Genomic DNA, 13006 nt, shown 5'->3' on the forward strand with positions numbered 1-13006 from the left:
AAGCACCGTGGAAAATTCCGTAACCACCTCTGCGGAGCTAGAATGATTTGGTGCATTCTAAAGGCTACTCAACTGAACCACCGCTCGAAGCTGCCATCTCACCTTTTCAATGAGTTCTGCAGCTTCGTCAACATTTTGTTCTCTATTTTCCAGGCTTGTTGAAGCTTTGTAATAAATGTCACTCCATCGCTGAAATTCTTCAGGCTCCAACTCTGCCATTGCTATACACAAAGTTCGTAAACCTGACCGGAAAAAAACAACGTCCAAAATAAGGTCGATCGAACGAGCCCTGAATGACAATTCACCTTTTGCTGTCTACTGACTGAAAGGGATGTTTTGAACTGTTTACTGACCAGTACAATGGCTTACCTTCTTTAGCAAACTCCTCCAAATGCTTAACAGTGCTGTCCATGTACATCTGTTTTTCTTGTAGCCTCTCGAAGATAACTGTATCCTATTTACAAAAACAACAATGAAAGTTATAAGTGCACCACGCGATAGAAACTTTTGAACATTCCACTTTTCCCTAAAGAAAACTTGGTAGGGTGAAATTCTATCGCACGTTACAAGAGAGTTATAAGCAAGCTAAACAAATGTCTCTGAACGAAATTGTAAAAGATCGGGAACTGAAAAAAGAAAACTCGTTTGTCAATATTCACTTGATAACTTGTTTGAAATCCTTACAACATCGAGGGACTGAATAACAAGTCAGCAAGTAACAACACCATTTCAAAACACTCGACAAACGTTGAAAGGATTTTGACTGTTAACAAAACAATCCGTATTTTTGCGTTTCTCAAGAACGCGAGAATGGTGAAGTGTCGCCTGCTTCGCGCCTTGCGAAAAACGATAAATTGAGACCAAAAAACGGCTGTTTTGCAATCTACGATGGACTTGGTTTAAGGAGAATTTAATGTGACACTACTTACCGCACCCTTGCAGTATAACTTGATTTTGCCTTCAGGAGTTCGAACAATCACAGACATCCTCTTACGAGTGCTGTAAGCACAATAATAAAATACCTCAGTTGTCCGATCCGTGCTAATGGTAGCACCACTCACTATGAAAACATTGTGCCTGATAACCGATTCTTCTGCACAGACATGGACTAGAGGAACAAGTGGGTGGGTTAGGGGGAGGTTGTGGGACCATTGCTGTCAAGAAATTGTCAGTTGGCAGGGACACCCAACGAGAATATAGTTCAAAACCACTTAAACATAGCATTGTTGAACGTATTTTAGTATTTAAACGGTAGATATAGGCATGGTTTTATCCCCTAAAAATTTTTCATCCGTTCGGATTTCCTGGCTGAAAGTCTAGTGATCCGAAAATTTTAGAGATCAAAACTTACCTTTTCGAACATTTCACCCAGAAAAAAGGTTCCCGAAAGTTCTAGGTGACCTTTTTAGGGTAAAAATCCGTTTAAAATGGGGAAATTATTCCATTTTTTAGATGTTCGAAAATCCTAGGAGAAGCAGGCAAGTAAGAGATTTACAACAAATGTTCCGAAATTCTAGATCTCAAATCGTCTTCCGAACAGATATTTTCCAAAAACTGACGTTGGGTGCCCCTGAGTTGGTAACCGGCCGTTTTCATACAAAGTCTGGCGTTTCGATACGAACCAAAGCGGTGAAAAATTTATCACAAATTTTGATCATCACTTCAAGTTTAGTTTGCGCGTGAGCAAGAAAAACACTTTGGGTGAACATTACTGAACAAAGCTGTAACGAAACGACCGTAAACCGGTAGAAAATGTGACTTGTGTGTTCAAACATCAAAAACAAACTGGCCTCAAAAACAGTTAGAACATTTGCTGGTAGAATTAATCAGGTTTTGACCAGAAGACAAGCATTCTTCACCCTGTTCCGTAGGATTTCAAGTGTAAACTGAGATTAAGCAATGTCATCATTGACACTGAGAAGCCGGAATCATGTAAAGACGGATGCGCGAGTAACTGTGGAACGTATAAATTATCATTGTCCTTTTAAAAAATCTAAATCCTGGGAAATACTGTAGTAACAAAAAGTCTTGTTTATTGTTCCACCTATTAATTTATTGTTGTTCAGTTTCTTGATGCTTGCGCTCCTTTCGGTCATGTTTTTTCATGTTACATTTACAAGGATGCGACTGCCCTGCACAACGTACTGTAGGCCATCTTACCTATTAAATTCCAGAACATTTAAGACCTCATAAACTTCTTCTTGCCCCATCTAAACAAAGAAGGTAGTTAAACACGTGAAACGATTGGTTTAAGGACAGAAACCAAGAGTTATAGCCTAAGTCAGTTTTTCAAAAGATGTATCATAACTTAAGGCGCCCTCCTGCCATATAATTATACTGCCATAGAATTACACTGTTATACATGGATAGAGATCAGCAAAACCACACTCTTTGTGGCAAGCAGCATATACTCAAAAGAAATTTTTTTAATCGATTATTTACCGCATTAATGATGACCGAAGTTGGAGTCCTAACATTGAATGAGAATCCAAGTTTCTTGGCTCCTTTCACTAAAGCGCCCTCATCTGTAAAACGTAATGAAAAACGCTACCAATCAATACTAGGGACTGTAGCACGTCATCTCCATGCTCTGTACTCGTATCGCCCACAGCTCTTGCCGTGACCAATCCGCACCCGAGAAATCGCTCAGTTATTGTAAAAGACGTTTAGCATATCGATGTCCGTTTTACCTGGTGATGCAGCTTGATAAATGATCTTGTCAGGATTGCTTGGATCTCTCTCTGGTACAACTGTGTGACACACAGCTAACAAAGTTAGAAACTCCCGAATCACTGAGGCTGTTGGCTGCAATTATACAACAAGAATAAACGCGATGGTTACTAACTTTTATCACGAGTTTTTTTACTTCTATAGTTTACTAAAACATGATCACAAAAATGTTTGCAAATCCTGGAAAGCACTTCTAAAGAAACTGCTCTCTTCAGAAAAAGTATTCAAGAAATTTATGAAGGCATAAATGTAAATACTGACTACAATGAGGTCACTGAAGAACTTCTTTGGCCACTTCTTGCGCGTGCATTATTTCTAGGCTGTACGGTACCAGACAACTTGCTTTGTGGATATGATTAAAAATTACCTGTAACCCTAAACATTGTAGCTCTTCCAGAGAACTCCTGGCATCAAGAGTACTCCTTACTGTTACTATTATGTTTTTTTAATTCATTTACATAATTATGTACTCACATGATGTTCTCTGAGATTATCTAGAAGAGCTGGATCAATGAATGCTTCTTCATCTCCACTACAATAAAAAAAAGAAGGGTCAACAATTTTATTTATATCTTTTTGAAGGAAATATAATACTTCAGTGTTCTATTTCACACCTGTAACTTATTCCTCCGATGGAACATTTTTTGAACTCCATGACATTTCGCGTCAGAGTTCCTGTCTTGTCTGAGAAGATGTACCGCACCTGCAGTGAAACATAAAAGTCAACAATTTGAGTCAACTTTCTGAGATATCAAATTTTCAATTCATTGCAAACCACGGACTGTCTTGCCTTCCAGTCGATAGAGAAAACAGCCAACATTTCGCATATTTCCAATGGTTTCTCGGCAAAATGATATCTGAGGAATGAACTCAGAAATTTCACGCTGATGTCTTGTCACTACCCAGTTTTGGGTAGTGGTTATAATTGGTTGACAATTGCTTCAACAAATCAAAACAACTACCCAGATCTGGGTAGTGACACATCATCAGCATGTTATTTCAGACATCATTTAGCAGGGAAATATTGGTGGTGTTGCAATACGTTGGCTGTTCTCACACCAGCCTTCCAGCTATTACCCCTCAACCTAAAACTTAATAGAGACCTTTGAATTCAAGGACGAGAACAACTACGAGTACGGGATTTAACTTAAAGTTTTTTCGCGTATTCTCAAAATATAGATTCCCCGGAAAGCTTCATTGTACTTTTTTTCATTCGAAAAGATAGCACTGTTATCTATATTGAAGGAGTTGAATCCCTCTCTCGATCACAAAATGATAAAACTTCTAACATTTGATAACTCGTTTCCGCCATTACGAAAACTCGTAGTAGAATGATGACGGCTACCAAGTTTTCCCGCCAAAATGACGCTCGATCACCCGCGTTTTATACTACTTAATACTTAGTATTGAGGAAATCTCGTCCTCGTAATCGTACTCGTCTTAAAATCTGAAGGTCTCTAATGATACCCCACGTGGTCGATTTACAAACCTGGCCTAATTCCTCATTGAGATTGGATGTGCGTGCCATAGCTGGTGTGTCTGTCTCATCATAGTACATGTCAATGTCCTGCAACATAAATTATAAAGCTAAGTCACTCAACAATCAAAATGCTTCCCTCAGTTTACTTCATAGTTTTTCATTTTTTGTTGCACAATTAATGTCCTGCATGTCCTGGAGGAAGTGCTGAAGCGTTACAGCAGTTAGAAATGTTCAATCTTGCTGCTTGTTTTAAAATACTTTGTCAATGTTTATACATATTATTTTGCTTTTAGATGTTTATATTCTAATGTTATTTACTGAGCAGCATTACCATGATAAGCTTACACTGATAGGCAATTATATCTGATTAAAGAATAAAGACAAAAATAACCTATATCTGGCTTCATCTTCTAAAATAAGAAAACTATGGTACTTGTTAATAAAAAGTAATAATGGTCAAGTATGTAGGGGGCCGAAAAAACTCCACCATCATTCTAACAACTGTTAAGCTGGGTAAAAGAAGCAAAGGAGTCATTTACAAGGTGGTAGTGTGTATTTCATTGCCTTGCACAAAGTTATCCAGCTACATTTACATGTACAAAACAACTAAGTTATCAATGATAAAGCTGGGCACATACCAAGTTTATGAATATGGCTTGGATGAACTTCACAACCTGCAGTGAGAAAGAGAAAATTATCAGACAAGGATACTGCTACTTAAAAAAAAAAAGAAAGAACATTCAGTACCACACATGAACAGTAATAGTTATATGAACGTAGGCGTACGGGCCGGGGGGGGGGGGGGGGGGGGCGAGGGGGGCTGCAGCCCCCCAAATTTTGGGCAACTCGGATTTTTTGGGCAGCAAGAGAAAATTTGGGCAAAGCCTGTTTTTAAAGACGTCTCCATGTTTATTTAATTATTTTGAAGACCTGAATATTAACCTGAAGTCGGCGTAATAATACAGTTACATTCACACGAGACAGTAATTGCCTAACATGTGATGAGTAATTTTCATATATTTTTTTGTTATTGTTGGGCACCGTACTGCACTGCACTAGCTGGAATAGGCTATCCAGTCGTGAATTGATTAGAATAAACTTTCGCATAACTTTCTAGAATCATCTCCATTTGAAGAACAGGGTAGGTCTGAAAACGGAGGAGTGGCTGACTAATTCTCAGTTTGAATTACGCGAAGAATCTTAATTCTTTTAAAAAATCTATCGAGTGGTTTAAAATTATTCGCTAATTTGTTAAAGCAAACCGAAATGTTTACAAAACCGCTAACAAGAGCGCCGCGATACATACTAATCAAATCCTTCTTTCTAGCAATCGGGCAGAGCTATCTCCCCGATCTTTCACACACGTTTTTAAAAAGATTAAAACTACTATCAGGTGAAATTGCATGTCAAAAGCGCTTCGTTTTCTACAGATAACAGCCAAACCTCACAATTTTCCTTTTCTTACCGTATTTCTAACGGTAAAGACTTCATCCCTAACTATCTCAGTAATAATCATCTTTATTGAGGAAACTTTTTCATAAAAGATATGGTTTTCAAAAAGGACCTCAAAACTAGATATATATTATAAAAACAAAAAAGCTATAAAATTACAAAGGGATTAAAAAGATACAAAAAATGCTTAAAAAATTAAAAATAAGTATAAGAAAAAATTAAACGTAAGTAGCTATACTAAAAACTTAAAAACATTACGTTTAAAACAGTCTTACTATTTACATTCCTTGAGTCTTTGATCGTCTGACTGAGGGAGTTAAAATCGGAAACGGCATGATATTGTGTTCTTTGCTTCCCCCCAATTTCTTTTGACACGTGGTAATCTAAAATTGCCTTTCTTACGTGTATTATGCCTATGAAGTACGTCTTGTCTAATCAAGTCCATATCGTGATTAATTAGGCCATTGATGCATTTGTATACGTGTACACACCTTCTTTGAAATCGCCTTTTCTCTAGCGGCAGCCACTTGAGAACAGCTAATGCCTCAGTGGAGGATGAGTACAATGGTCTATTTAAAATAACTTCAGCGGCCTTATTTTGCAAAACTTGCAAACTAGACATAAGGGTAATATTATGTTTATCGCCCCATACTAGATCAGCATATTCAAAAAGGGGCATAACAAGACTTTTATAGAAAAGTAGACGTGCCCTGAAAGGCAATAAATGCTTTATACGCTTGAGAAGCCCAAGCCTCTGATTGATTTTCCCAGTTAGGTGTTCAATATGATCAGTCCATGTGAAATCCGAAGATATATGTATACCGAGGTACTTAAAGCTGCGAACATTACTCATACTATGATCTAAAATTGAAACAGTCAAATCTACTTTGCTTTCGCGTTTCCTATTACTACCGATAAGCATGCATTTAGTTTTGTCCAAATTTAAAGTCAGTTTGTGATCATGAAGCCATTTCGCCACACCCAGTAGATCGTTATTTAACTTATCACTCAACTCCTTTGAGGATGTACCACAGCAATAAATTACAGTGTCATCTGCATAAAGTGACGCGTACCAGGAGTTAAGCACATTTGGCAAGTTAAAGAAAGCTCTTATAGATTTTGCTTAAACTTTGCAAACATCGTGAAGACCGTATTGGCGAAAAAATCTCCAGTGAACAATTTTGTAAGGTTCCCAGTGCCGAGATTTTTAATTTTGCTGCAGTAAAATAGGTAATGGCATGATTTCGATGCTATGACAACTCCGATGTCATTGCAACCCTGACCATGACAAATTTTCATCTACTGTGGTGGCAATTTTTCCTATTGTTTGTTTATGACGACGTAGTTTATGCTCAAACTTGGCATTGACCCTGAAAAACTGTATCGAGCCACCTTTATACGCCAGTACGGCCTATGTTGTTGCAATATGGTCCTCGCCTTTCGACTCTTTTGTAAAAATTTGGGACACTTGCAAGAATTTTTTGGGCAAATGGTTTACCCCCCCCGCCCCCCGGCAAAAAATTTCCCGTACGCCTATGTATATGAAGGTGCACTATACCTCAAGTGTAACAGTCAAGCTGATAGGTATGAGGTTGTTATATAGAATGATGAAAGTCAAGAATGACATGCCAAGATTCTGTGCCTTTTTACCTGGAAAAAAACACCCAAGCAAGTAATTAATACCACATTATATCTAAAAAAATTGAAATAATTTCTTCATGAATCCTAAAATATTAAGCAACAAGCAATGAAAAAATGCAGACCATAGTAACTCACCAGAGTATCCAAGATACCAATCAGTGTCTCGATGATTATCTGAAAACATAAAGTTGAAGCTGTTATTTAAATGTGTTTATGTGACCAGCTTGTTCGTACAGTTGTTCACAATCTCCTTGTTGAAGGAACCCCTTTACATGACCTGTAAGTTCTCACAGTTTTTAGAAAACATTCACATCTGCCTTGTTGAAGGAACCCCTTAAATATAAGTATCTCTCTGGAAATTCAGAGACACATCTCCCTTGTCCTTTACAACTTCTAAAGATCTTTCATATGGAGAATAATATTATTATTGTACATACAATTCCTTTCCACTTAAAAAGGGATCTTTAAAAGACAAGATCATTCAACTACACTGTATCTTAAAGAACACCTCAAGGTCTATAGCTGGTTCCTGCTGTCAGTCACTTTCTTTGCCTAGCTCTGTTCTTAATCATGTGCATTAGGCCAAGATGGCTGGATGTTGGCCAAGTTCTTTCCTTTTGTTATTTTGCGGACAGTGCATGCCGGGAAGTCCAGGTCAGTGAACATGCAAAAGCAGCCACCTACTATAATTTGCAGTCTGTCCTCTTTGAATTGGTCGATAAACATGGTTATGGGGAAACATATTTCTGCAGGAGGAAACCAGGACACCCCGAGCAGGGAAGATTGACCTTTTGTACCCACTGAGTAGCCAATCAGTGCACATATTACTCCTACAGTCACCGACAGCAGGTCTTCATAAGTTCCCCTATGGGAGATGTTTATTGGCAGTGGTTTGAACATAATCTCACTAGCCTGTCCATATTTTGAAGCCAATAGTGCTACACAGAGCTAAGACAAGGAGCAAGCCAAACAGGAATAAAATCTGGATGTTGGTGGTATGGTCGACATTTGACCTCTTGATTGGGGCAGCTGTAGAGTTCTAAACAAAAAACAACAAATAGCAAAATAAAGTTCAGCAGTTTTATGGCAGACCATATTTACTCAAACAAGCTAGCTGTAGCACTATAAGCACCTTGTTTTCTCAAATGAGAATGTAGTGCTTACTTATGTTTTGAAGTAGTTAAGGCTGAAGACAATTAAGGTCTTAAAAATTAAAACTTACAGCTCTTTGCAATATTTTTGAAAAATTAGTAAATAATATTGCATACCTGCATAAGCTTGGAGTCATGCCCTGTGTAGACTGCAAGACCTTAAAAAATGATAACATGAGGCACTTAATCACAGAATTTAACTGTGTCCCACATATAAGAACCTGCTTGATCTTGCTTAGCTAAACAGGTTCTTGTATTTTTGGCTATTAAAGTGGCAAATTTCTGCCAGGAGGTTCTTAATCCACTGCAAGAGTTAAGACAGTACATGAAAATGTGATGTCTGCCATGAAGAATGTAGCTGCAATAATTTCCATTATAATGGGACTTTCATTTGAACATTTTGTATCTGTAATTATTCCAGTGTAATAAGCTGATGTCCGAAGTGTCTGTAAAAAGAAGGTGCCCACAAGGCCATAGTTGACTCTGAGCAAAGTACAGCTCTGGGAAGTTGAACACTTTGCCATTGACAAAGGTGGTAACCTCAGGGGCAAACTAAATTCCAGTGTTAAATAATGTTAAATCTAATGATTGTCACTGACAAACCTACCAAAGACCCACTGAGTATTCCTTAAATGTGCTCCTCTTAGCAAGATTTGATCTGGTCCTACTGGTACTGACCTGCAAGTTAAAGAAGTCATATCATTAACTTAACCATGTTTAATTTAAAAATAATGAAATAGATTAAGTTTCCAAGCTTCTGTAAAGGATTAAACAAAGACAGGCTAATGAATAAGTTTTTACATCTGAAATTGACTGATCATTTTTAAAATTAAACTGTCAAAAAAATTTCTTCACATAGAACAGCTTTATGGGGATATAACTATAACAATGTACATGTTACTCTGTTCAGTATTGTACATACTTCTGAGTTTGAAGAGTAATGTTGCCAACAAAGTCGTAAAGTCGATTGTTTGGTCCTTCACACTCAACACGCCCCTGAAAATCAATGTAACATAAAATCTCATAACCCAATTTTACTAAAATTTATCTACCACATAAAGCAATTAATTTTGGCGTTTCAAGAATGAAAAATTCTGCATCCCATGCAACTTACCTGCATACAACGAACATCAAGAAGGGATGTCATTTTAGCTGTAAGAGGTAAAGCCTGCAACAAAACACAATTATATCTGTTAAAGTTTACATACAATAAACAGTAAGTTGATTTCACCATCAGTTAAAAGGCTAGTCTATAAAGTTATTTGCAATAAAAACAATTATAATAATATTAAATTTAATTTCTGAGACAGGGATTGTGAATTCACGCAACTGGGCACATGTATGTTGCAGGTAATTGAATGGAGCTTAAGATACGCAATGGCGATGGCAATGAGAACAGCAAAAAAGCAACAGGTTCAGATTGGATTCAGATTGTTCAATTGAAGGAACAAACTTAACTCCGATAACAAAACGCACTTATTTCAAGGAGGATTCTTTCTTGAACATACTCACTTGTCTTATCTTCAGATTAGTCTCCCCATCAAGATTTGAAGTCTCTATGTAACACATCCCCATTGGTTCACTGTTAAATGAGGTAGGTATTACCAAATTAATGTTATTAATTAATGGTCTTTTCTACATACTCTCCTATATAATAATTATCAGTTTAATTGACGTCGCAAGCTGGGTGCAGCAGGAGTTAAGGAATTGTGCTAGTGGTTCAAAAGGTCCAAAAAATAAGTGGTAATAAGGCTTTTTGGGGGATTCAGTTTGACAAAACTATCAAAATAATGTATGTCACAATTATTTTAAAAATTCTACAAACTTATAAAAAATTTCAGTCACAGAAATTTGCCTAAAAAATGTCATTCAATGAAGCTTCTGAATAAGTTTTAGTGCTTGTACAATGAAAGCTCAGCCCAGGAATACCAATGGCACTGCACTTACAGCTCGATCAGATATTAATAGCAGTCTAGAACATTCAAACATTGAAGAAATATTTAAAATATAAAATAATTACCTTGATGAGAGTATAATAAGATCAGCAGGGAAAAATTGTCCATTAACAACCTTGACAATATCTCCAACTTGGACCTAACACAGGGAAAAAAGCCCTTTTTATTAAACCACCTGGGAACAAAATGTCAAATTTCTAGCTGGTCTGCAGGTATGGTGAGCAGAATACCGTGAACGACAGATTTCAATCCTTACCTCAGTCCATAGTAATGACTGCAGGGTATTGTCCCTTAAAACTGCAAGAACAATACAGAATATATGGTAGGTAGTGGTGATAGTTGTTTCCATGATTTTTTTTATTATATTATCAAAAACAAGACACTTAAAGTTCAGCCTTTGTTTCTTCTGTCTACCAAGAAATGCTGACTCAACCTTGTTGCTTTTCAAACAAGGCAATAAACCCAACCAAAAGCTTCAGAAAAAATAATGATTTTCTACAATCAAGAGCTTGAATTTCAGTTCTTACAATAAATGCAATTTGAAAAATATGCCCTGAAATTGGAAAACTAGGTCAGTATTCACCTGACAGTCCAGTAGCACAGGCAAACATTATATTGTGACTTAAGAATTTCAGCAGCTAACAAAAATTTCTACATGTAGCAACAACATTGATGTGAACCAAGGCTAGAAATAATGCACAGTGCAACTGTACATGCTGGTGAGAGAGGTAGGTAGTTGGGAATTACACCAATGACAGACAGTCCATGGTCGAAGGAGGCCATATATGGCAAAACTCTCGATTAATTAATAGAAAAATTACTACCTTTAACTCTACGATTATTGACTTGGTCATCAGCTTTGTGTCTTTTCTGAAATAATAAATACGCAATTTAACTATGGCAATTCTATGTGACATTTTATTGAACAATAAATAGATATAAGGAATTTGTATAATCTTTTTTAGACTCAGTTATCAATAATAAAACCCAGTGCATTCTTAGATAATGGCTGATAACTAAGGTATAAACTGCTAAAAATGTAAGGACACTATGAAACATGTATGCTCTCTGACAGTTAGTTTGGTTAGAATCAAGCCAAGCAAGCCATCAGGCTTCTAGCCACATTTCTGGTGCGAAGCTTTAGCCCAGTGTTTTGTCTGGGCCAGGCTTGCCCACCAATCCCAGCTTCCCTGGATTCTTTATCCCTTGGCTAGCCTGGCTCAATGGCCAAGACATGGCCAGGGTAAGCACTCCTTTCAGGCCAGGCTTTGCCCAATTCTGGTTGTGCCGGGCTCCAGTTTCGTCGGATTTTTTATTCCATGGCCACGGTGAACCTGGCTTTGAGGCTGGGCTTTGACCCTAGTTTTCACCGGGCAGGCTGCACTCCTGACACAAGGGATTAGCAAGCCAAGCTAGCCAGGTTTTACCCACATTCCTGGTGTCAAGCTTTAGTCCAGTGTTCTGGCTGGGCCAGGCTGGCCCTTGAATACTGGCTTCCCTGGGTTTTATTATCCCTTGGCCAGCCAGGCCTAATGGCTGGGACACTGACAGCCAGGGTTACTCCAGCTTTCAGGCCAGGCTTTGGCCCTGTTCTGGCTAGGCTGTGTTGGCCTGTTGGCCCCAGGTAGTTTTCCCTGAATTTTTTAGGCCAGGCTTTGACCCTAGCAGGCTGACCCGGTTTTCCCCGATCTCGCAAGGGTTAAATAAGCCTGACTTAATGGCCAGGGACACCCCGAATTTCAGACCAGGCTTTGGCCCCATTCTGGTCGTGCCAATCTCGCCTGCTGGCTCCAGTTTCACTGGAATTTTTATTCCATGGCCATGCAGTGAATCTGGCTTTTAGGCCGGGTTTTGATCCTAGACTGTTTTCACCACGCCGGCTGGGCTCCTGACACAAAAGACTCATTAGAAGCAAGCTAAGCTAGACAGGCTTCTAGCCACATTCCTAATCCAGTGTTCGGGCTAGGCTGTGTTTGACTTCCAATACTGGCTTCCCTGAATATTTTAGCCCTTGGCTAACCGTGATGGCAAGGGTCACCCCGGCTTTCAGGCCAGGCTTTGGCCCTGTTCTGGTCGGGCCAGGCTGGCTTTCTGGCCCCGGATTCCCCAGATTTTTTATCCCATGGCTAACCTGGCAATTGCCTTAGCGACCCTAGCTTTTAGGCTGGGCTTTGACCCTAGCTTTGACCAGTCTGGCCAGGCTCCTGACACCAGGGGCCTCAGGTCAATATTGTAATATAATTATATCTACTTGGATTTTTGAAAATCTTTAATGACCACCAAAATAGACCTCAACCTATCTAACAGACAGTGCAACCTTTACTTTTTTCTCTTCTCCTTCTTTCTTTTGCCTTGCTTTAACTATTTTTCCTCCCTTTTTTCTTCCATATAATAGTGGGATTTTCAGGCTTTATATCAGATGTAACAAACATGACTACTTGGCCTTGTTTCATTCAAATGGCTGCAATTTGCATAGCTACAGTGAACATTTTTGCTACAATAATACTGGAACCAATACAACTTACATAATCTTCTATAATCTCTTTTACAGCTGAACAGGAGAGAACAAACAGCAGGGGAACTGCAGTTGTGTACCT

The 13006-nt window shown here is 38.4% G+C and overlaps 2 protein-coding genes across 3 annotated transcripts in view; both read right to left on the reverse strand.

Moving 5' to 3' along the window:
• LOC140947316 (phospholipid-transporting ATPase IA-like) overlaps window positions 1-13006 on the reverse strand; it is a 34999-nt gene that overhangs the window by 15309 nt on the left and 6684 nt on the right. For both annotated transcript variants that reach the window (XM_073396380.1, XM_073396381.1), the window contains exons 4-25: window positions 12935-13006; window positions 11234-11279; window positions 10666-10706; window positions 10475-10548; window positions 9967-10036; window positions 9569-9622; window positions 9377-9450; window positions 9062-9132; window positions 8572-8612; window positions 8216-8342; window positions 7439-7477; window positions 7221-7312; window positions 4849-4884; window positions 4220-4297; window positions 3345-3433; window positions 3205-3262; window positions 2691-2805; window positions 2443-2525; window positions 2161-2210; window positions 930-999; window positions 370-454; window positions 103-242 (exon numbers count right to left, since the gene is read on the reverse strand). The exon at window positions 12935-13006 is cut by the window's right edge and continues 27 nt beyond it. In XM_073396380.1, coding sequence (XP_073252481.1) covers window positions 103-242; window positions 370-454; window positions 930-999; window positions 2161-2210; window positions 2443-2525; window positions 2691-2805; window positions 3205-3262; window positions 3345-3433; window positions 4220-4297; window positions 4849-4884; window positions 7221-7312; window positions 7439-7477; window positions 8216-8342; window positions 8572-8612; window positions 9062-9132; window positions 9377-9450; window positions 9569-9622; window positions 9967-10036; window positions 10475-10548; window positions 10666-10706; window positions 11234-11279; window positions 12935-13006 — 1605 coding nt within the window. The remainder of the gene's footprint in view (window positions 1-102; window positions 243-369; window positions 455-929; window positions 1000-2160; window positions 2211-2442; window positions 2526-2690; window positions 2806-3204; window positions 3263-3344; window positions 3434-4219; window positions 4298-4848; window positions 4885-7220; window positions 7313-7438; window positions 7478-8215; window positions 8343-8571; window positions 8613-9061; window positions 9133-9376; window positions 9451-9568; window positions 9623-9966; window positions 10037-10474; window positions 10549-10665; window positions 10707-11233; window positions 11280-12934) is intronic.
• Window positions 5979-6687, reverse strand: LOC140948805 (uncharacterized). The gene has a single exon (XM_073398079.1). It carries the CDS (start codon window positions 6582-6584, stop codon window positions 5979-5981), a length of 606 nt encoding a protein of 201 aa, XP_073254180.1. The 5' UTR covers window positions 6585-6687.

This window comes from Porites lutea, chromosome 9 (genome assembly GCF_958299795.1).
Source record: "Porites lutea chromosome 9, jaPorLute2.1, whole genome shotgun sequence".
In the NCBI taxonomy this organism is placed as follows: Eukaryota; Metazoa; Cnidaria; class Anthozoa; order Scleractinia; family Poritidae; genus Porites; species Porites lutea.

Bases quoted from the DNA above. Each gene is read 5' to 3' on its own strand.
- LOC140948805 (XM_073398079.1), bottom strand. From the start codon at position 6,584: ATGCTTATCGGTAGTAATAGGAAACGCGAAAGCAAAGTAGATTTGACT.